A 23,843-nucleotide genomic window follows, 5' to 3' on the forward strand; every position below is an offset into this window, starting at 1 on the left:
GTCTAATTTAGTGACTCTGCCACCTGATCTTTCTTTGCTGAAACAAATGAACAGCAACTTGCCCCTGTGCAGTTTTAAGAAACTTAGTCATTACATTATATTAGACAACCTCATAGCTTTTACCAACAAATTACCTTTCATTCTCCAAGAAACATTCATTTTGTGAGTTTCTTGAGTGATTGAATTTGGAATTAGCTGAAATTGCTGGAAACTACGTTTAGTGATGCTTGCTTTGTAACTAAATACACAGGCTTTTATGAAAACTATCATCAGTGCGTAACCTTGAGTCATTCTAGATTGTTCACACAGCAAAGCAAAAAAGGCTTCTTGCCAAGCTAGCTGCAGTTCAAACTGATGGACAAAAGCAAATTGAAGAAGTTAGGCTGAACTTATCTAACAAAATAAACTAGAAAAATAAAATAAAATTGAAAATAAAGCAACCCGAAAGCTCACTCTCCTAAGTGGTGCACTAAGCTGCCATGTGATGAAGTGTGAGGGCTCCAGGTCTCACTGCTGAAAGGTGAGGCTGCTGTGTGCACGATGTGAGGGCAGCTCATTCAATTAGCCATGAAGATAAACCAATGGATGACTGATGGAGCAATTCCCAACGCTGAGCTGGGAACATCTGGAAAGGCTTTGTGCCTCCGAGGGCTCTCACTGCTCTGCTCTGCTGGCCTGGCTTAATGCTGGGGAATCTCAGGAGGAGAACCAAGCATCAGGAAGGATGTGAGCTCGGGTAGAGCTGAGGCGGATCATCCCTTAATCTCTCTGCCTTTTCTCCAGTGTGCAGGGAATAAAGCCCACTGGAATTTCAGCTTGTTGGACAACTTCACTCTTCAGTGATCTGTATGTGTGCAGGTGATGGCAGAAAAATGTGGGCAGAATGTTTGTTCTCAATGCCCTCCCTAGTGTTGCATGTAACTGCATTTATACAGTGATGTCTCCCAGAGATCCTCCCAGATACAGACACTTGTTCAGGAACTTGTACAGGCACTGAGACATTGTGCCCTCCCTTTAAAAACATAGCTACACACCAACTGTGAGAAACATAAAACTAGAGGTAAGTATGTTGGGTATTCGGCTGCGGTGTTTTCTACTGCTAGAAACTGCTGTCTACTTACAGTAATTACAACCAGAATCTAAAAGCTTTAATGAGGGATCAGGAGTCCAAACCTCTAAAAGGACTTGGTTTGCATAGAGGAAAGCAGTCTTCATTGTAGATATTGATTCTCTATGCAAGGCTTTCTTCTTCCCATAATGGTAACTCTGCATACTACTTATAAAACAGCCTCATACTTACCTCCGTGTATACTTATAAATCCTATAATTTATGCTCTATTTGATGTCTTTTCTTCTTGTGGGGCCCAGAAATATAATAATAATAATAAATGGAACAATTACATACACTTCTTCCATACAGGATCTGGGAAGTTCCTAACCTGTGTAAGAATACACAGGCAGGGCTATTAAGTGACTGGCAGCCATCATCTACCTGCCACGTCACGGAGGGCTGATTCTACATACAATAGACACAATGCTAGGATTTGAGCTTCATTCACAGAAATGAAATTAACTTGCTTGTTTAGCACTGGTTAGAAATATTTAATAGAAATAGTGTTAATTGGAATAGCTGGAGGACGTTATTGCTTGTTTGCATCACGGAGGCTGACACAGATTTATGTAAAGTGATGGAGATTACATTGAACCTGTTACTAAAAGACTTATCTGTTTTGTACCAGCCTTCAAAACACTCATTAGTGCTACTTAAACTGTCCTGTTAGTATTTACTTGCCAGACTGTGATCACTAGCAGAGTAACATATGCACCTACCAAAGAATTTGTCAAGTGATGTTTGGCTGTAATTATCAATGTCACTCCTACTGTGTTGACTGTCCTTTTCTCCCACTCCTCCTCTGCGTGGAGGAGAAAATAACTCATGGCAGGCAAGGAATTTCCCTGTGAAATGCTTCCACCATGTGTGAGGTTTTGATTTGTGGGCTTGGATAGCAAGGAGGTTTTGTCTTGTATGTATGGCTCCAGCTTGGGATGGCAGGGCGTACTGTAAAGAGCTCATAAATAAGGCTTCTCCTGCTTTGGTAGTACTGTAGTAGCTTTGTCATTTTGGACATTCAGATGGCTACCAGCAGGCTAGACCACTAGAAGCTGTTATTTATATATGAGCATTTTCCCCATTAAGCTCCAGTTGTGGATTTTAATTTAAAATGCAATGTGCTCTGCAGCACAACTCAATATAAATGACTGCACAGGCAGGAGTAACGTGACCTAACCTTAATGATTCGTAAATTAGACACCTCATTTAAGAGTGTCCCTAACGTCACAGAGAGATATGGGCATGTCTAAAGGGTGATCCATCCACGGAGAGAAATCTGGAGAAACCACCTCCTCTCTGGTAAGGCAGCAAACACAACCCATGCACTAGGAATGTCAAGTTGATTCTCACACACTTTAAGTCTAGTTTGAAAAATCATTTTTGGGCAGCACCAACCCAAGGTTGTCATGATACAAATGACAACTTTAAGCTGTCAAAATAACTCCTATAGGCCATGGTCTGTCTGTTCCCTACTTGCACCAAGCTCAAGTGTAAAGGGGAATGCATTCATTAAAGGCTAAAGACAGTGCTACCATTTTTAGTAACTCTAATTATCATGCGTCTGATCTGCTTTTCATGCTGCCTGCATTTTTTTAAAATGGGGTGAAATCTTTTTAATCTGCTTACAACATGGAAAAACACGTTTTCAGTGGGAATCCTTACCAGCAATACAAACAAAAGCAAACATTTTAAACATCAGAATCACAGAACCACAGAAACACCAAGGTTGGAAAAGACCTTCAAGATCATCCAGTCCAACCATCCACCCATCACCAATAGTACTCAACTAAACCATGTCCCTCAATACAAAATCCAAACGCTCCTTGAACACCTCCAGGGTTGGTGACTCCACCACCTCCCTGGGCAGCCCATTCCAGTGCCTGACCACCCTTTCAGAAAAGTAATATTTCCTAACATCCAGCCTAAATCTCCCCTGGTGCAGCTTGAAGCCATTCCCTCTAGTTCTATCACCAGTTACACGAGAGAAGAGGCCGACCCCCAGCTCATTACAACCTCCCTTCAGGTAGTTGTAGAGAGAGTTATAGAGAAAAAAGCTTGTTTACACCAAAAGTGGCAAACACTGGTACAGGGCACCCAGAGAGGTTGTGGAGTCTCCATTCTTGGAGACAATAAGGACCCAACTGCATGTGGCCCTGGGCAGCCTGCTCTGAGTAGCTTGGATGAGATGATCTCCAGCAGTGCCTCCAATCTCAGCAACCCAGTGATACTGCAAGGTATTAAACTGTTGTAAGTCCCCCAAAAAAGTATTTCCGAAGCAGTGGGGTGAGAAGTGTGGAGTGATGTGGCTGAAGTCCAATGTGCCCGCAGGGTATCGATCAAAATTGCACACACATACAGAATGAAACTATATTGAAAATATGAAGATCCAACTGTGGATGGGCTATTTTAGTGTGTGTGTGTGCTTAAGGTCTCAACAAATGCAATGGGGAGAAATCTGTCAAAAATTATCTTCTCCATTTAAGAAACATTCGCATGATGTCTTATTTTCTGGGTAATGTTTATTATTACTTCTACTTCAATTCTGGACTGCTGCTGTGCATGCTGCTAGCCCATTAGCTGCTTTTCTAAGATTCTAGCATTTCAGACTATAACTATTGAATTTGCACCATAATAATGTATGCAGTATCATTATTTTATAGCTGGAGTTATAACACACTTAAAATTAGCCTGGTAATAGCTAGCTGACACTACAGTGCTTGGACAAATGTTGAGATAAAATGTGTATCTGAAGCACACAAAACCTCAGCGATTCTGGAACCCCTCCTCAAATAGAAGTCACTCTAGGTTTATCCTATTGATTAGCACCTGGCTCACCATTTCTTAAACTGCATTTGTAGGCACCTGAGTGATGGCACTGAGCACCACTGCAGGAGCATCCTTCCACCTGGGGCACAACATGATGGCTCCATCTCTCCTGGGCAGCTGGATTATACTTGGTGTCCAACCGGCATGTTTGAAATGGGATGTCATTCACATCTGTGCTAATGGCAGATTCTAGCAGAAGAAATTTGCTGTAGTCCAAATATGTCTTTTTATGTTGCATGGGAATGTTCTCCTTGGCAGCTTGGGGCTAGAAATGCAAATTATATGATGTTTCATTAACGGATCAAACTCAGTGCGGTTGTGAGCCACAGCCAAGAACTGAGTCAGCTTCCTGAGGCCTGCCAGAGCACAAACACCACTACAGTGCAGCATTTCATAGAATCACAGAATGGCCTGGGTTGGAAGGGACCTCAAGGATCATGAAGCTCCAGACCCCACCACAGGCAGGGCCACCAACCTCCACATTTCAGAGCAGCCCAGGCTGCCCAGGGCCCCATCCAACCTGGCCTTGAACACCTCCAGGGATGGACGGGGCATCCACAGCCTCTCTGGGCAGCTGTTCCAGCACCTCACCACTCTCACAGCAAACAACTTTCCCCTGACATCCATCCTCAATCTTCCCTCCTTCAACTTCAAACCATTTTCCCTTGTCCTGCTGTTATCTACCCTTTCAAAGAGTTGATTCCCTCCTATTTGTAGGTTCCCTTTAGGTACTGAAGTCTGCAATGAGGTCACCCCACAGCCTTCTTTTCTCCATGCTGAACAAGCCCAGCTCCCTCAGCCTGTCTTTGTAGTGGAGGTGCTCCAGCCCCCTGATCATCTTTGTGGCTCCTCTGGACCTTCTCCAAAAGTTCTGTCTTTCTTGTATTAGGGAACACAGACACTTCCCTGGTAAACACCTAATGAGGAGCAAAGTTCCAACAGGAATTGCAGCAGAATGACTAACTTCTCCTCATTTGTGCGTTCATAGAATCAGTAAACAATTTTTTTTAATTGAGTATTTGCCAAGATGGGCTCTGGGAAACATACACTTAGCAAACACTTTATTCTAATAGGCAAAATTTAAGCTTCATTCATCACCACTGGTAGCAGATCTGGCACGGAGTGTCAGATGGAGTGTCAGAAATGTGCAACTGTGTTACTTAGAATTTGTACTTGAGGTTGTTTAAGGTAATTTATCTCCTTGCTATTAATAGAGTGCTAAAAATAACTTGTGATGAGGTTGAGTAGGGCATTCTACAAACGATGTAGAAGATATTTACTTTTTTTTCCATTTCACCATTTCAAATTATTTGATAATGGTTTTGGAAAGCAACTCTTGGCCTGCAGGTTTCCTTTGGCTCTTCTGCTTGTGATTCCCAGCTCTGGGCTCTCTTAGGTATCAGTACAGCACTCTGACAGCTGTATCCAGCTGGCTGTGACTTGACCAATGTGTCACAGGGCTTCCGTCCCATGGAATTAGCAAGGTTTCATGGAAAACTCACACTTCCATGGTTCCATGCTTAAAAATATCTTCCTCTGGCACACACTTCCTTTCTCAATTACAAAAAACTTCCTACTCAGCACATCTGCTTCCCATGGTAAACTGCATACTGACATCTTCAATAGAGCTGCCTTCTCTCTAAGGCATATCGTGTTCACTCATTGCATTTTCACAAACAAGAAATAAAAATAGTTAACTCAGTTACTCTTTACATTAATACCCTCAGGAAGGTATTCTGAGTTCTTTTCAGAGCTCTAGGAGTTAATTCTTGGTAATGCTGTGAGACTGAATGGAAGGATGTAGGAATACTCTCTCTTTCCTGGTCAAGTGGACAAATCCTTGTCATGGCAAACTTTTGGAGGAATATATAGAATCATCCTTTCTCACTTGCATAGGATTAAGAATAGTCAGGTTATTTTGATCACTCATAATTAAACAGAAACTTCCCAAAACATGCTGATTCTGACAAAAAAAAAAATGATGACAACAAAATACTGATTTAACACCTCCATAATATTACTTGGCAGGGCAGAGAGTTTTGAAGAAAACTTCACAAAACAAGTATTCAAGATAAGAATTATCTCTTGGAAACGAAGATAACATTGATTTATGAAGATTAATTCATGAAGATAACATCAATTTGTTGTATTTTTACCCTTGCAACACAGAAACTGCTCTGGTTTGGGCAATTCATCACTGGACTGGTTGTTAGTTCACATCCTGAAACAACTGTAACCCATACAGCAGACCCAACTGTGCAGAAGGTGCCACAATGCATTTCTTTGTACTTGAAGGTCTTACCACTATACTTAATGACCCGAATAGTGGAGTCCCCTTCTCCAAATCTGGTGATGGGTGTCAGACGGACTTCGTACGCCTCTGGCTTGATCAGCTCAGTTAGATTGTAGGTAATTAATTCTCCCTTTTGAATATTTCCATTCACTGTAATTTCTTGTTCCCACCAACGCTGCTGTCCAGCCTAAAAGAAAAAGAAGAATGCAAACATCAGAGTTTTTGGGGCAGATACTGTCTTCATCTCGGGAATGAAGGGGTGCAGACACAAACCTGTGTTGGGCCATTAGTTCCCTTAAAAAAAATGTTTGATTTCAGTTTATTTCATCACCTCCTGGAGGCTGACCATCCTGTCTTAGAGCCCATGCTATCCCCTAATATCTAACAACCCAGGTAAATTGGCTCCCCACATCCAGCAGCCTTCTTCCCTCCATTATTTTCCTCCCTACAGGTGCCCAACCCCTCCCTCTTGCAGGTAATGAGGTTTCACAGCTGTCATTTAGGGTGTCATTTGGAGCTAATGAGAGCATACTGGAGAACTGAGATGCAGTTTGGTTTCCAAGCACTTTTGTTGATGAGTGAGAAAGAAATAGGCTGGCTCTTAATGGTCTTAGTGCACAATTAACAGCAGTCCTTGTAGTTTCCAAGATGGATAGATTTCAGAGAACAATGAAAGTCAATAGGAGCAAACAAGAGGGTATTTTATTAAGAGGAAAAAACAAAAACAAAAACAAAAACAACAAAGCATAGATTTTTGTACTTTATAGACTGCAGTGTTTTCAACATCAAAATCTATAGTTTCTGTTATATATATGCTTTACCAAGAAAATAAAAAAAAAATCCAATTAAGAAGGGAGGCATCGTGAGTAGAGAATGCCACATTGTCCCTGCAATGTCTGATGGTTTATAGACAAGCAGAAATTATATACATTTTGGGCAGCACAGTGACTTGGCACTGCAATATTACTTGTAGGTACTTGGGCTTATTACAGACTCTATCTCCAGGAAACAAAGGAAAAATCATTAAATATTTACCATGCTTCCCAAGATAACAGTACAGGTGCAGTACTACTAAAATGAGATGTTCCACTAAGCATCCCAGAGTTGTGAGTGCACCGAAATTCTCAGTTATTCCATGCAGACCTTCATGGTTATTGAAAGCAGAGGATGTTTCATTCTAGAACTTCAATTTGTTGATGCAAAAAAAAAGTTGTCCACTGAAATCACCAAAATACTGCACTAAATCACAGAATCCTAGAATGGCCTGGGTTGCAAAGGACCACAGTGGTCATCCAGTTCCAACCTAATATCTAATATCTAACCTAATATCCAACCTAAACCTCCCCTGTCTCAGTTTAAAACCATTCCCCCTTGTCCTATCACTATCCACCTTTGTAAACAGCCGTTCCCCCTCCTGTTTATATGCTCAGTGGTTTTCCCACAGCATGTTTCATGCCAGCAGGTTGGCTGCCAATTACATTTGTGAATACTGCACTAGGAACATCGTGCTACAGGTTGTATGAGCTCATGCTGCCTTCCTGCAGCTGCCTGAAGCTGGCCAGCTGTTGCACAAAGGTATTTCTGGGTCCTGACAGAGGCCTACTGAAAACATGCCTCCATTACACCCAGCCTTCAGATAAGGGAAAACTGGAACACTTACTTCAGCAAATGCTTTTCATAATTAATCATGCATGTTTACAGTTTTGATTACTGTAAGTAGTCATGAACATCCATCACATTCAGCTGCTGCTTTGGATTATCACCCTTTTCTTCAATGACCCACAAAAAGCAGATGAAGCAACTACAATATATTATTCATTCTGAAAGAAATACCATTTCATTTTTCATTTTGGTATTATGCACCTGAAACTAGTCCTGGATATTGGTGTTTCTCCATAGGAAGCAACACACATTTTCTTTAGCTTTGCAATCAACACTAGTTCTGTTCTAATTCTTATTTTTACCACGGAAACCATAAAAAAACAATCCACAAACATCTCAAAACTGTCTCTGGGTTTGGCACCAAACGTCCCCATGCCGATTTTTCAGCTCAGCTGCTGAACAAATAAAGTATACTGGTACACCACAATGCTCAGCTCACAGCCTGCCCTCCTCTGGGCAGAGGGAGCTGCCAGGAGGGCTGCAGCCCCTTCCCAAGTCCCAAGGGAAAGAGCAGTGGTGCCCAGGGCTGGGCAGTAATGAAATATTAACACCCAACACTGTTGAAAATGAGCGTGGAGCTCACAGAATCACAGAATGGCCAGGGTTGGAAGGGACCTCAAAGATCACGAAGCTCCAACCCCCGACCACACGCAGGGCCACCAACCTCCACATTTCACAGCAGCCCAGGCTGCCCAGGGCCCCATCCAACCTGGCCTTGAACACCTCCAGGGATGGACGGGGCATCCACAGCCTCTCTGGGCAGCTGTTCCAGTTGCTCATCAGCTTGCCAATGTGAGCAGCTAGTAGCAACATGAAGCAGAGCTCCTTTTCATTTGAGATACTAAGGACCTATCAATATGGAACTGGAGACCTATGCGACCAGCTAGGGAAACACAGATTTTCTATCCCAGGGTCCCAGCCAGCCTGGCCTTGAGCATCTCCAAAATCAAGATTTGTGCTTCAAGAGGAGAATGCAGAAGAAAATGTCACTGTAAAGCTTCAGACTTTGTGCCAATGTGTGTGTCTGGAGCTTTAAATTTAGGGCTTTAAATTTAGGGTTTGGTGGAAAAAGCATTTATTAACAACCTGTAATTAATTCAGCAGAGCATACCCACGTTCAGTCAATTGGAGCACAGTGGGCTTCACAGGGACTCTTCACTTCTCTCCATTACTTTAGAATATTTGGAGATCCTTGTTCCCTAACACTAACAGAAAAGCAAAATGCCTTTCCCTGACATCAGAGGAAGGGAAAAAAGTAGAAGTGTGACAGCATTTTATCACAGCAGGCTGAAACCATCTCCTCTGAGCTGTCAGTGAAAGCACATTTATTCCCCATCTCCTGTTACAAAAGCAGCCAACATGATGTGAGCAACGAGTCCCGAACATATAGATTTCCTGAGAAATTAATCCAATGGGATGATTAAATATTGATTGCCCATACGCACAATTATGCTTATAAAAAATAAACACATTTGTAGTCCATTGTACTTGGCCTATTGATTTCCGCCATAAATTTCTTCATTGACTCAAAAAGTCAGACAAGAATCTCTTTAATTAATGACAACAGAATGCCATGTATATTAATCTACTGCATACTCCTATAAAAAAAAAACTGCGGCAGTCTTTAAAGTGATTTCTTTACAATTTATAACCACGATGACAATTGATTTTCCTTAAGAAAAAGAAATGAGTATTCTTTAGCAGCTACATCTATAAAACAGCATGCGGAAATACTTGAGCCATGGGCAAATCTTCCTCCTATCTGCACAGTGCAGAGGGAGCATGTCTGTGCAATGCCCCCCTCATTGCTGCTGCACAACTGCAGTGGTTGCTCCTCTCTAGTAAGTTTACCCAGCAATGTGATCAGAGCTCTCATTTTCAACACAAGCCTTATCAGGTAGGTGGCAACTGTGTCAGCTTCATTTCAAAGGCTAGTTATGGCCCTGAAATGACTTGCAGTGACAAATACCTGTAATTCAGGCAAAAATAACAAGGCCAGCTGCAACGCATGCTCTGCCACGCTCATCATCAGTTTATTTTGCAAGGTGCAACGTGTAATATTGCTATTGATGACATCTTTTATAGTTTCACACACAGTCGCTGGAAGCATCAAGGCACTGCATTTGTTTCTGTGCTCAACCTGTGCCTGCTCCCTGCTCCATGCACATAAGACAAAGCAAGGGCAGCACCACTGGGGCTCAGTGCCATGAAGCTAACTGCTACCCCAAAGGAAACTACTAGAAGAAGCTTTCTTTACATGACCTTCCATTCCCATTCTATACACCTCTTGCCATTCGTTTCATTTACTTGGTGTTAACAGCTTTGTGTAATTGGTTTTATGTGGGACATGGAAAATTATCACCCTCCTTTTCCTCCTTTTAAGCAACTAGCAGTCTCTGAGTTGCCATTAAATAGGAACTCGGCGTCCAAAGATGCAGAACGCTTTTATGGGCAACAAAACTGATGGATGGGTGGCTGGGATGCCAGAAACAGCTGTCCACAATCCAAAACTACAGGCTGATATTTGCAGGGGAAACAAATGGGAACAATTTAAGCAGAGATGGCACAAGAGATCTGGAAGCTACATGAAACAACAATTAAGTTCTCTTTAATTACTACCATATTTGAAGTTTCAAAGACAAGTTAACCTGGGAAATGGGAGATGTTGTTTCTTTAGAGGAAAAGCAAAACACAGCACAAATAGCTATGAAACATGTTAACTACACTGCCTTCAGTTTTAATATTTTTTTTCCATGCAAAAGAGTGATAATGAAAACATCTTTTAAAAGCTGAATTAGGACACTTCAGTCCACTGGCTACACACCCTGCAATGTAGGCTATTCATCCCTGGAAGGTCTTTCTTGGCATTTTTTTTTTTTTTGCTTTTGATAACCTTATATGCAGGGACAAAGAGAAAACTGCATTTGCAATAGGTACACCATTCTTTAATAAGAAAGGTGATAAAATTTATCTCTATTCACTTTCTTTACGGCAAAGCAAATCTGTATCAGCAATGGATTGGTATAAGAACTTGCTAGGGCATGGACACAAAATTATACACTCCATTTTGCAGCCAGTGTCAATGCAGCCTTCAACAGAACCCCCCTTTCCAAGCACATAATGCTTGTTCCAGGCAGACAATACTCTCTGGTGTGTAGAAACTGAGCAGTTTTCACAGTTTGGATGCACTTCAAAAACATACAAAACATACAGGAAATTCAACATGTAGGGCTTCGTGGCCTTTTTGCACAAACTCTGAATTTTTCTCTGCTCCTAACATGACACGATAACATGGCTCTATGATTGCTGATTTATTCCACGACCTTCAGATTTACCCTGTCACTAAAGTCCCTGTTTAATGGAAGCAACTACCAGAGAACTGGCTGCCTCTGAAGACTGACCAGAGACAGCATGGGGTGCCTTGAGATACAAACACCAAAATCTAGGTCACTAATTCCAAAGCCAAATAGAAAGCTGAAACACATGAATGTCAGAATATTCTCCTGAGAGTTATTAATGAGATGCAAAAATGCTCCTTGTGTGCAGGCAATGTCTTGGCAGTCCTCAGCACCTTCAGAAGCAACTGGAGGGTGACAGAAACCATGCAGTCACCATGGTAAAGAACACTCAAGGTTACACTCATGCTTTGGTTCGAGTGCTGTGTGGGACAGTTACAAATGATGGGCTGTGTGCAACAGTGACTGAGAAATGGAAATTCCTTCATGCATCCAGTCACAGTGACAAAAGGGCCTCATGGGCTGCACCCAACACTGGCTGTATTCTCCACTGATGCTGCAGGACTAGAAATGGTTTACTCTCAGACCACAGCACTCCAGTGTCACCCTTCCTTCCATGCAGGTGAGTGGTTCTATTCCAGCCATGGGGAGGATCAAAGCTCAGCTGAGCAGTGCAGTAAATCTCGTTTGTTCTGATGGTGTATAAAGCAACAAAGCTGGTAACAGGGCTAGAAGGTATGCCAACATTGGGTTGTCCAATGGGGAGAAAATGAAGCCAAGAAGCAACTTCTCCCTTCCTTCCTTTTTCCCTTCCCTTCCCTTTCCCTTTTCCCTTCCCTTTCCCTTTCCCTTTCCCTTTCCCTTCCCTTCCCTTTCCCTTCCCTTCCCTTCCCTTCCCTTCCCTTCCCTTCCCTTCCCTTCCCTTCCCTTCCCTTCCCTTCCCTTCCCTTCCCTTCCCTTCCCTTCCCTTCCCTTCCCTTCCCTTCCCTTCCCTTCCCTTCCCTTCCCTTCCCTTCCCTCCTCTTCTCCTTTTCCACTTCCATTCCACTCCACTCCACCTCACTTCATCCCACCCCATCCCATCCCATCCCACCCCATCCCACCCCATCCCATCCCATCCCATCCCATCCCATCCCATCCCATCCCATCCCATCCCATCCCATCCCATCCCATCCCATCCCATTCCTATTCTATGAAGAGAAATTAATACCGTTTGCCCAGGCTATTGTTTTCCCTACTGTTTCAGAATGGCAGTGTTACATGACTGCACACATTAAGGACTCTCCTGGGGACGCCAGTAAATGCACTGCGTCTCTCTCATGTACAGGATCCATCCTCCATGCCCTTTGAGTAAAGGCAGAATTTCACAATTTAATGAAAAGAGCTGAAGCACCTGTAGACTGGGAGCAGGCTGCATCATTTTGCTCTCAGCAAAAGGTCACAAAGTGGACTTCTCTACTGTTTGGGCTCAGATCAGTCATAACCCTGAATGTGATGCACTGTGTTCAAATATCTTTCTCTTAAAGACTAAAATGTGATGTAAACCAGCAGAATCCATGTTAAGACTTCAGAACTGGCTAAGTCCCAGATGAATTCACACAACTCTTCGGGATTAAACAAGAGCTTCCCTGTTCCTCGCCCCAGTTGCACAGGCTTCCCTGCTCCTTTGCTCCTGCCAGACATCTCCTCAACAAGGCTTTCAATTTTTAATCCCTATTTTGTTATGCATTCACAAAAGGTGGGTTCATTATTAGACCTTGGTAAGGATGGTTTTAAGAGAAAGTTTTCTCATTTCAACAACATAGCAAACCTGAGGTTCATATGCTAGAAAGCTGCTGCCCACTCAGCAAAGTTTAGGGCACGATGAGCTGGTCACTGCCAGGAGTGCAACTGCCAGCAGCACTGCCATGGGTCTGCATGCAGAGCACTGATGTGGATCTGCATGCAAAGCATTGGTGTGGATCTGCATGCAGAACACTGCTGTGGGTTACATGCAAAGCACTGCTGTGGATCCGCATGCAAAGCACTGACGTGGGTCAGCATGTTTGGCAAACACAGATGTGGCTCTGCATGTCAAACAGCAGCTTCATCTGCAGGAGATAACTCATTGTTTTCATCAGAGCAACAAGAGGTACGGTTATCAAAGTGGCATCAACCTAGGTTTAAATTAAACACTTTATGCTTTCATAATAACAACGACACTCCAATGATCAGGAAAGTATCCCAAAAGAAAAAGTGCCCATTTCAGTGCAGCAGCTGAGCTCATTCAATGCTACAACCTGCCCTGACGGACCTTGAACAGCATACAGGGAGCTCCTGTCACTACTGAACTAATTCATTTCTTGTGATTTCCAAAAGGTATTTATGATTTTTTTTTTTTTTTTAAATGAAAACAACTACACAGTAACAAATCAATGAATGAAGCTGCAATTGGGACGATAAACTCAACCTGTGCTGGAGCTTTGCTGTATAGTGAACACAGAGAACAAGCTTTGTTGTCTGGGTAAATGAATTGGAAAACCAAGACTGCATTTTAAGCAACCTACGTGAGTCTCTGCACAAATAGATCAAGGAGTAATAATGCAAAGAGATAAGTGCATGCTGCCAACGCGCATTTCTGAGGAAAGTGAACACGCTGATATTGCTTGAGTTTTTAAGCAAGATTTTTTTTTTTTGGCCAAAAAATAACAGCTCAACTGTCAGATGTGAGTGTTTCAACAAAGCATCTCTTAAATACTTAAGACAATCACTGCATGAGAGGAAAGGAAATAGTCTCTAGATTTTTAATGAAGTTCACAAAATGGAACTTTGATGTTTTAAATCAGCTCCAAAACACAGATGCACTGCAGTAGGGCGCTGATTTGCTTATGGAATGGCAATACAGCTCGTATTCAATTTAAATATATGTATGTTTCAGAGGAAGAAAAGATTGTCCGGCAGCAAAAGAAGGTATGAAGCAGTTGTCTTCAGGGACAGATCGCTCATCCCAGCAGCTTGTAATTTCTGTAATGCACATTCTTTGAGCAGAGCATGCACTTGGTATAAACACAGCTCATATGCAGTGATTTCACTAGTCATCTAGGGGCAAGCACAGTCTAAAGAACTGCCCATTTGATCACTGTTTTTCAGAAATGTCTTTTAACATCTCTTTTCTCCAAATTGCAAATGAAATTTGAACAAAGCTTTTATAAATAAAGAAATCCTTCCTGGCCTCGGTTGTACCAACAGAAGCAATACATCATGGCCAATGGGTCTGAGTTCGGTGCTCCTGTACCAGCAGCACCTGATGGAGTGAAATCTCAGCTTTGATGACTGGGAAACTGGCAATTAATCTCACTTTGAGCTCTATGGTGCTCATTTTGTAAATGTGTTTATTAGTAGTGCTGGGGAAAATATAGGCAGACCTCAAGCAGGTCTAACTGCTCCTGTTCATATGCTGTCTTTATGTGTGGTCACATATGCAACCTGATTGGCCTTTGAAGCCTGTCAGCCTGTTAGAAGACAGACATTCTTCTCACATCACCAGAATTGCTCATTCCAGTGCAGAAGGAAATGTTAAAGGACACTCAGCTTTCTTGGCCATGCAAGAGCATTTCTATTTGTTAGCAAAGACCAGAAATCTTGTGAGGCCCCATCTGGAGCACTGCGTCCAGGCCTGGGGTCCCCAGCACAAGAAAGACAGAGAGCTCTTGGAACGAGTGCAGAGGACTCTAAGATGGTCAGAGGGATCAGAGGTTGAGAGAAGTGGGTTTGTTTAGCTTGGAGAATAGAAGGCTCCAAGGAGACCTCATTGTGACCTTCTAGTACTTGAAGGGAGAGTATAAACAGGAGGAGATACATCTATTTATGAGGGTGGATAGTGATAGGACAAGGGGGAATGGTTTTAAAGTGAGACAGGGGAGGTTTAGGTTGGATATGAGGAGGAAGTTTTTCAGCCAGAGGGTGGTGAGGCACTGGAACAGGTTGCCCAAGGAGGCTGTGGATGCCCCATCCCTGCAGGCATTCAAGGCCAGGCTGGATGTGGCTCTGGGCAGCCTGGGCTGCTGGTTGGTGACCTGCACATAGCAGGGGGTTGGAACTGGATGAGCATTGTGTTCCTTTACAACCCAGGCCATTCTATGACTCTGTGATTTTATGATTCTATGATTAAAATATTCAGCACTTGGACAACTGGAAAAAAAGCAGTAAGTGTGCTTTTTTTCATTGTGAAGTGGAAGCAGGAAGGCAGAATAGGGAACAGGGTGCAGGAAAGCCCAGTGTGAGGTCTGGGGAGAGTCTGCTGGTGGTGACATGGGATGTCCAGGTCTCAGGCTGCTGATGCAGATCTGGGGAAGCACCTCTAAGAGTAAATTGCAATGCTGCCCTAAATATGCAGAGGTGAAAACACCTTTCTCAGAGCAAGCTCTAGAAGCAGGGTGTATTCCTGTCCCTTATCTGTGTTTGTTTCCTAAACTTATCTCACAGAAAAGCTGTACCAATAAGTTCATGGCATGAAGTCTATTCGATGAAACATGGACTGCTGAGATTGTCCTACGGACAAAGGAAGAATGCAGCTTCTCTGTCCTTGGAAATGGTCTTGGATGTGGAGAGAAAGAAGACTAGAACACCTAATGAGTGGCTGAGGGAGCAGGGGTGGGTCAGCCTGGAGATGAGGAGGCTCAGGGAAGACCTCATTGCTCTCTACAGCTCCCTGACAGGAGGTGGTGGTGAGGTGGGGGTTGGCCTCCGCTCCCAGGATAAGAGGTAATGGCCCCAAGTTGTGCCAGGGGATGTTCAGGCTGGATATTAGGAAACATTTCTTCTCTGAAGGAGCGGTGATGCACCGGCACACATTGTCCAGGGAGTGCAAGATCAATGTCCTTGGGGGTGTCTGAAATCCTTTGATATTTTCTGTATCAATATTTTCATTATATGAAGTCAAAACTAACAAGAAAACCATTGGTGCCATTTACAGACAGAGGCTTTGGAAGGCCCACACCTTAGTCAACAACTTCCATGCCACTCAACCCCTGCATTCCATCTGCACCGCTCAGAGCTGTGCAGGAACACAGCAGCAAAGGGAGCCTCAGCCCTACCACAAGTGTTTAAATGTAGTTGAAAACAACTGACTTGTCTACAAAAATAAATTCCTCTAGCTTGAGTAATTTCTCTTGCTAAATTCCTCTTCATTGCACTTCATTCTCTTCTGCATCCTTCCTAAAGTTGGACTGATGCACCGCATTTTCAGCAGTAATCAATTCATATTGCAGATTATTCTGCTGAGAAAGAGCAAGTGAGAATAGAGTGCAACAACCATGCACTGCTCAATGTGCCGCTGACTGTGTTACTATCACCACTTCAAACACAAGAGCATGGTGATCTCCTCCTCCTTCCCATGCAGGATTTGTACTTTAGGAGCTGTCTGGCAAAGGTCAGGAAGGAAACCAGGCCATAGAGATCTCTAGCTTTTTCAGAGTGTAATATGCAGGGGGGACAGTATGGGTATGCCTGATTCATCCTGAAGAGAAAGATTAGAGGTTGGCCAAGAACACAAGGTATCCACTGAGCATCCTACAAAGTCAGAGAATTCATACAATCTGCCCCTCCTAGAAGTTTGTTTTGTTTTGTTATTTAATTAATGTAATGCCTTTCAATATTTTCCATAATTGCACCTCCTTGTCTGCTACACCTCTGTTCCCCACAGATGTAACCCAACATGAAGAGCTGTGCTCAGACCCCACTGGAAGTACCTGCAGGACAGACAGACAGATGGGCAGGACGGTATCCCGTGCCTCATTTCATTAAGAGTAAGCCAAAAGATAATATATTAATATAATATTAAAATATATTAAATATACTAAATATAAAATTAAAATATAAAATATAAAAAATGCCTTGCTTGGACTTCCTAATGGAAATGAGGGTTGTGAAGAAAACTTCAGGACAGCTTATTTCCCTCTGGAGAAGAATGTTTCAAATATTTCATGAAAATAACACTAGAAATATTCCAATATGCATTTCAATTTGCCTTTTCAGCTCTCCCACTTCCTCCCCTAAAATTAATTGCCACAGATTTGAGTAGATACATTTGAACGGCTCTGAATCACATTTTTATATACATACGGATGTACAGCTACCGTAAATTTTCTGTAGCAAAACAAAAGAAAACACCATGCTTCAAAACACCTTTCTCTTTGCAGTAGGTTGACTTGTGTGATGACAGCAACACGATCTTGATAGAGTGAACGTCTGCAAATTGATTACCCGTCATGTGGAGCCTGGAGTGTGCTAACATACATACATTCCTCCTAAGTGGCTTTCATTCTAAGTATGTTGCTTTAGTAAATACGTTCTTTCCATTCATCTGTTCTTATTTATTTTCACTCTGTAGGCAGAAAAATGACCCTTCTCTCTCCTCTGATTGCCTCTTCCCATATAACAGCACCCTTTTGCCTTCATTCTGTGCCTAGCACCACTGCTTAAGAAGCACAGCCCTTGTCTTGTCCAGGTGACACAGCGCAGAGACAGTGGCCCCTTGGTGCTGTGTTCCTTGGTGCTGAGGGCACTGACCAAGCACAGCCACCAAGCAGTGTGCACACTTCTGCTGCTCCTCCTTGAACACCAGCGAGGAACTGGTCACTGACAACTCCTGGGGCTCCAATCCAATGGCTGCAGAGGTACTTGGTGAGTGCATCTAAGACCTGCTGCTTGTGTGCCTTTATAGAATGGCTTGGGTTGGAAGGGACCTCAAGGATCACGAAGCTCCAACCCCCCGCCACAGGCAGGGCCACCAACCTCCACATTTCACAGCAGCCCAGGCTGCCCAGGGCCCCATCCAACCTGGCCTTGAACACCTCCAGGGATGGATGGGGCATCCACAGCCTCTCTGGGCAGCTGTTCCAGCACCTCACACTCTCACAGTAAAGAACTTTTATAGGCCAGACAGTCCTCACACACCTCTGGCTCCACTGACCAGGTAGCTGTACAGCTCTGTAACGTGCATCCAGTCCCAGGCCCTACAAAATCCCACATGTATTCCCAACTTACTGCCTTTTGATTCTTCCTTCAGCTAAGCAGTATAGCTATATACAGGCTGGGTAAAGAGGAACTGGTACTGGAACTCAGGTCTCAGCAGTCCAAATGCAAAATCAGTTTACAAATCAAAGATAATGCTGTCCATCTAACCACAAGCAGCCACCAGAACACTGACCCAACCCACTAGCAGTGTTTTGCAATGCATTATAAAAAAGTACTGCTAAGTAAATGATCCAAACACCATCATTTCAGAGGGCAGTGTGCTAGCAACAAGTAGTGGAGAGTGCAAAGGGAAGGAAGGATGTTAATTATTGCCCATGTTTCAGGGGAATTACTGCAGTGATGGGTGAGTGTGTCCGGATGGCTTGCTAGATTCTAAATCACTCTCATTTTAAATGTGACTTCAGACAGAGGAATAAAACTTGTTTTGATTAACCCGATGAAAGGGTTGTTGAGGTAATTACAGTGAAGTCACAACTAATTTTAAGCACACAAAATTGATAATTAAAAGTTAAAATGGAATGGGGAAAAAAAAAAAAAAAAGCAGCAAAAACACCTAATGCCACTAATTTCATTATATATTATTTTGCTTCAGCAAATTCTTTTTTAAATATAATAATTCCTCTTGGGTACCGGGAGTAACAAAAGTGATTGGTTCTGAATGACACAAACATTAAGTCACTGATTTTCACCTCCTGCCCTCCACTCTGCACTATCTGTGCCTTCAGGAACTGGTCTTGAACCCTGATTTCTAGTCTCCCTGCACAGACTGTTATTTCAGCCATTGAGTAACCAAACACCTCCTTGTGCAATCAATTCAGACACAATTTAAGGAAGGCCAGCTCAACAGGAGAGTGCAAAACAAGCCCCAAACATCATCAGGTGGATTCTCCCATTTTGGCAGTGGAACATCTTAATTTCATGACAGCAGGTCCAGGCTTGAAGCAGGAGTTCAGGACCCAAAGTTGGCAGCTAGGAAGTCCAATATGATCCAGAGGTGACCATGGTAGCTAAGGAGGAGCTCACACCAAGAAACATCATTTCCAGACCAGGCATTTTTCCCCTGAGAATGCCCAAACTACCAAAACTCTAGCTGGCAATATCAGTCTTTGCACATCTGTAACATTCGGCATGGACATATTTTGGACAGAACCACAAGCAAATGGTGGTGGCACAAACATTTTCTGCCTTCAGAAGACATATTTGTGGTTTTTTTGGTATTGATTTAGCTGGTGGAGAGTGCAAAAGCAAACTAAGATTAATTTTGCCCTATGAAGTGGAGTAAAGAGAGGTGTTCTCATTTAATGAAGTTAAGCAATGCACAAATTGGTTCTCTAATTGGCTATTAAAATTCAAGCTTTGTAGTGATCACATCAAAAGAAGATAGATGATACTTTTAAAATTGTGAAGGGGTGAATGAATGGTAATGGCTATCAATTCCTTTGCAAGAGAGCCAAACCCCATTGATAAGTTCTTGGTGAATCTCCAAAGACCCATACGAGCTCAACTTCAATGTGGTTAGGGAAGATGGCTCTGTTTTCAAGGGTAACTAAATGTTTCTGAAGGAAAGCTACAACTGCTTCTATAGTTACCTATTAACACAATAGATCATATAAAAGATATATAGATACATAAAGAGTTTAATTTCATTGAAAACTTCTTTTATGTAGTCTTTCTAATGTGTTTTAAGCTGCAGCCTCTGCAAACCCTCTGAGGAGCAGCTCTTTTAATCTCTGCGTTTCACACTGGAAATGTGCAAATTGGCTTCCAGGATCTGCACACAGCAGAGGACCACACCTGCAAGATGACAGCAAACCTTCTGGAAGGAGGAGAGACCGCTCCAATTCACAGAACAAGGAAAGAGGGAGGAAAATAAACAACACAGAGCAAAAGTAAAAAAAAAAAAAAAAGAACAAAGTAAAATAACAAATAAAAAAAAAAAACCAATAACATAAGGCTGGGCAGCCCTGGCAGAGGTCAGCAAACCAACGGGCACCTCCTGCATGAAGGAGCTCCTCTCCTCACCTGCCTAATCCCCAGGCGGTAGGCGAGGATGCGGTCCACGGCGTTGGGGTTCATCTGGGTCCATTGCAGGCTGTAGGAGTACACACGGGGCCGGTTCTGCCACAGTGGGTTGTAAGTGTCATAGTAGAACTCCGGGGCATAGGCCTTGCCTGCAGGAGACAGCAACGAAAAAGAGAAAACAAAGAAAGCACGATGGTCAGAGAGGCGGTTGTGGAGCCAAGTGTTGCTACTCAGCCTGCGACCACCCCCAACTCACTGTCATTTTGTTATGCATCTTCTTTGCATCTTCTTCCAGAGGCACATTTTAGGATTAACTGCCTCTATCCTTTTTCAAGGGATTCAAGGCAATAGTTTATCACTGACTCACTCCTCAAAGCCATCCTGGGCCCAGGTGTGGGCAGGGAAGGGGAAAAATTCCCTGAGCTCCTGACAAGGCCAAGCTGGAGCGATGCAACGGATCTCAGCGCTCATTCCTCATGGCCCAGCTGACTAGAATAGAGATATCAAAACAAATCGCACCGCACTGAGCAGGGAAAGGCTCAGCGACAGCTGCTGTACCTGGCACAAATAATACGGAATGACATCTGTACACACAATGGATATTTCCAGTGACTGCTGCCTTCACTGCATCTTCTCCTTTCCCATTTCCCAAGCGAAAATGCACAGAAGCTGTCTTTTGTAGGACTGCAGATGTGTAGATTTACAGCACTGTGTATGGTATTTAGCTGAACCTACCAATCTTGCACAGCAGATACAGAGGGGAAATGCCATTTCAGTGCATCCTGGGCCATGAGCTATTCACCAGAATGGTGTTACAGCCTTCTTTCTTCATAAATGTGAAAAATGCGTGATGTCCCAAACATGACAAAACATTAACTTAAATCATTAGATTTGAGTTTCCTTTAATTTAAATCCATGGGGACCAGTGACACGTCGTTACAGGGTAAATTACACAAAGGTGAATTACCTTTGTGGCCTCAGGAGTGTTCCATCAAGAGTGATTTGTGCGTAATGGCAAAAATGACACCAAGTACCCAGCATGGTTGTTCATCCATAGGCATATAGTGGGGTAGCTGAGGTGCAGCTGAGCCTCTAAAGAGAGGGGCAGATGTGACAGAGGAGCTCTCAAATATACAAAATACATACATATTATCTTTGTGCACCATCCTAGAGCATCCTGTGTACCCTGGCCCTGCTGTGCAAGCTCAGAAGTTGAGTTCCTGAAAGACTACCAGAAGATGTGGTACAGACAGGGCACCAGCAATCAGAGCTGCCCCAGTATCCTTGGAGGTACAGTGCTGGCTTAGAAAACACAATTCCAGCATACCTCCAAAATCTCTGTCCTTAAGAAATATGTGTTTCAGAATTGAATGAGCACATATAAGCCAAAAAGACACATATCAGCTTTCTCTTTTTAAGTCACTTTTCATTGATCTTTCGTTAGCTCACCATACCAACACCACAATGCTCCTTCAGTTTGTTACAGCAAAAAAAAAAAAAAAAAACAAAACAACAAAAAGAACCAAAAAGGTCTGGATTGACTTGAAATATGTTTTAACAGCTGGATTTGTAGGAAGCATTGCTAACCACAAGTTTCTGACAGATGCAATAGGAAAAAACAAGAAGCCAACCAAAGACCATCACTCATGGCACAGGTCCATCCTTGCCCTGCACTAATCTGTCTGCTTTCTGTGAAATTTCTGTACTCTGAGGATAACACTGCTGGGCACAGAACATGGCAAACACAAATCAGGTACTGCTGTGCGAAATGCTGCATACTGTCACCCGAATTATGCAAAAACCAAACATGAGAAACCAAAACATTCACTGATGTTATCTTCCCATGAAGGCCTAAAAGAGATGGTCTAAAAGAGAAAACAAGTAGAGTGAAGTCATTCCACAAAGCTCATAACCTCTGCTCTTTGCCAGTGGAAGTAACTTCGAAATGCAATGAAAAACCCATGGTGGGAAGCTGGGATTTGCCTGCTCATGTTGACCTAGCAGGGGGATAGGCAATCACTGCTCTCATCCTTTAATTCAGATATCAGGAGTGTGCGCCAAAATGCACAAGGTATTTATAGAGATGGATGGGGAGCCATAGGTGAGAACTTCAGTCACCAGAAAGATTTGAGAAAAGGGGAACCAAGAAAAAAAAAAAAAAGAGGAAAGAGAGAAAGGAAAAAGATGGCGAATATCTTGCAGTTAGTGAGTAAGCTTTTACCTTTGGCCATCTCCTCCAGCCTTGCTTTTGTTTCCACAGGATGAGAAACCTGTTTAGTCAAGTCAGGTTGGCCAGACTGCCCAATGGTGCCACACATTCAATTAGGTAAGAGAAAACAGGTTAGTGCTGAAGTAGCAAACAATACTCAGAGGAAAAGAAGCAAAGCAAAACTGCTGTTTCCAGAAATGAAGTGTAAGATGAATGGAAAGAGGATCAGTGGTCGATAAGATTTGTTTTCCTTATTTATGTGCAGTGGAAACAATGGAAAAAAGCTCATGCTGAATGCAAATGATAATCTTCTCCCTTTTACTGCAGGTGGACATAATGGCATCTCTGGGGGTCTACAAAAAGGATCCATAATTAGATGCTTGTCACAATACAAGCACTTGAACAACACAGTCACCTTTTGAGAAATAATGAGGGCTCATGAAGAGTTGCATTATTCTAAAATTTTTCTAACAGAAGAGATTTCTGGTGTGACTGAAGATGCTGAAAAGATAACAACACAACATTAAGTCCTTAACTTGCACACTTCGGAAGTACACAAAAACTGGGCGGTTTTAGAGTAGGCTGAACTCAGACATCGCCTCTGATGGTGCATGAGCTATGAGACATGCGGACAGTCTGCCAGGCTGTGGAAGAGCTAGCATGTCACTAACACCTGCCACCATCCCACTGCTCCATTTCCAGGAGAGGACACTCCCTCATTATGGAAATAGATGATGAAGAGTACAACACATATATCTGTAATAAATAAACCACCAGAATCTGTTGAATCACAGCATGGTCGAGTTGGAAGGGACCATAAAGCACCCCCAGCACCACCCCTGCTGGGGGCCCACCAAGCTCAAGCTGCTCAGGGCCCATTCCATGGCCTCAGGCACCTCCAGGGATGGGCACCCACGGCACCCTGAGTCTCCTCTTCTCCACACTGACCCACCCCAGCTCCCTCAGCCGCTCCCAGTGTGCTCCAGAGCCCTCCAGCTCCGTTCCCCTCTCTGCACACGCTCCACAGCCTCAGTGCCCATCTGGCAGTGAGGGGCTCAGCACTGAACGCAGCGCCTGAGGTGCAGCCTCACAGTGCTGAGTGCAGAGGGACGATCCCGTCCTTCTCCTGCTGACCGCACTGCTGCTGACACAAGCCAGGAATGCCGCTGACCTTCTTGGCCACCTGAGCACACTGATGGCTCGTGTTCAGCGGTTGTTGCCCACCGCCCCCAGGGCTTTTGCCTCAACGCAGCTCCCAGCCGCTTGGCCCCAAGCCTGCGGCACCGCATGGGGTTGGTGTGACCAAAACCACGTCATGAGCTAACTTAATTTACCTCATCAAACTCTCCTTTGCTTCCCAGTGTCAGATGGATCTGCCGTGGTTGTATCACTGGGATCAGCAGTAATAGCTAGGCGAGAGAGTAATGTTTAGTAGCTGATGTCAGATTACATATGCAAGCCATTGCA

At 43.4% G+C, this 23,843-nt stretch overlaps 1 protein-coding gene across 1 annotated transcript in view; it reads right to left on the minus strand.

The window, feature by feature from the left end:
- Positions 1 to 23,843, minus strand: part of MDGA2 (MAM domain containing glycosylphosphatidylinositol anchor 2) — a 367,028-nt gene that overhangs the window by 19,362 nt on the left and 323,823 nt on the right. Inside the window, exons 10-11 of the mRNA XM_090141907.1 lie at positions 20,168 to 20,316; positions 6,240 to 6,417 (exon numbers count right to left, since the gene is read on the minus strand). Coding sequence (XP_089998033.1) covers positions 6,240 to 6,417; positions 20,168 to 20,316 — 327 coding nt within the window. The remainder of the gene's footprint in view (positions 1 to 6,239; positions 6,418 to 20,167; positions 20,317 to 23,843) is intronic.

The sequence above is a fragment of the Phasianus colchicus genome, chromosome 5 (assembly GCF_987193195.1).
Source record: "Phasianus colchicus chromosome 5, bPhaCol1.hap1.1, whole genome shotgun sequence".
Taxonomy (NCBI): domain Eukaryota; kingdom Metazoa; phylum Chordata; class Aves; order Galliformes; family Phasianidae; genus Phasianus; species Phasianus colchicus.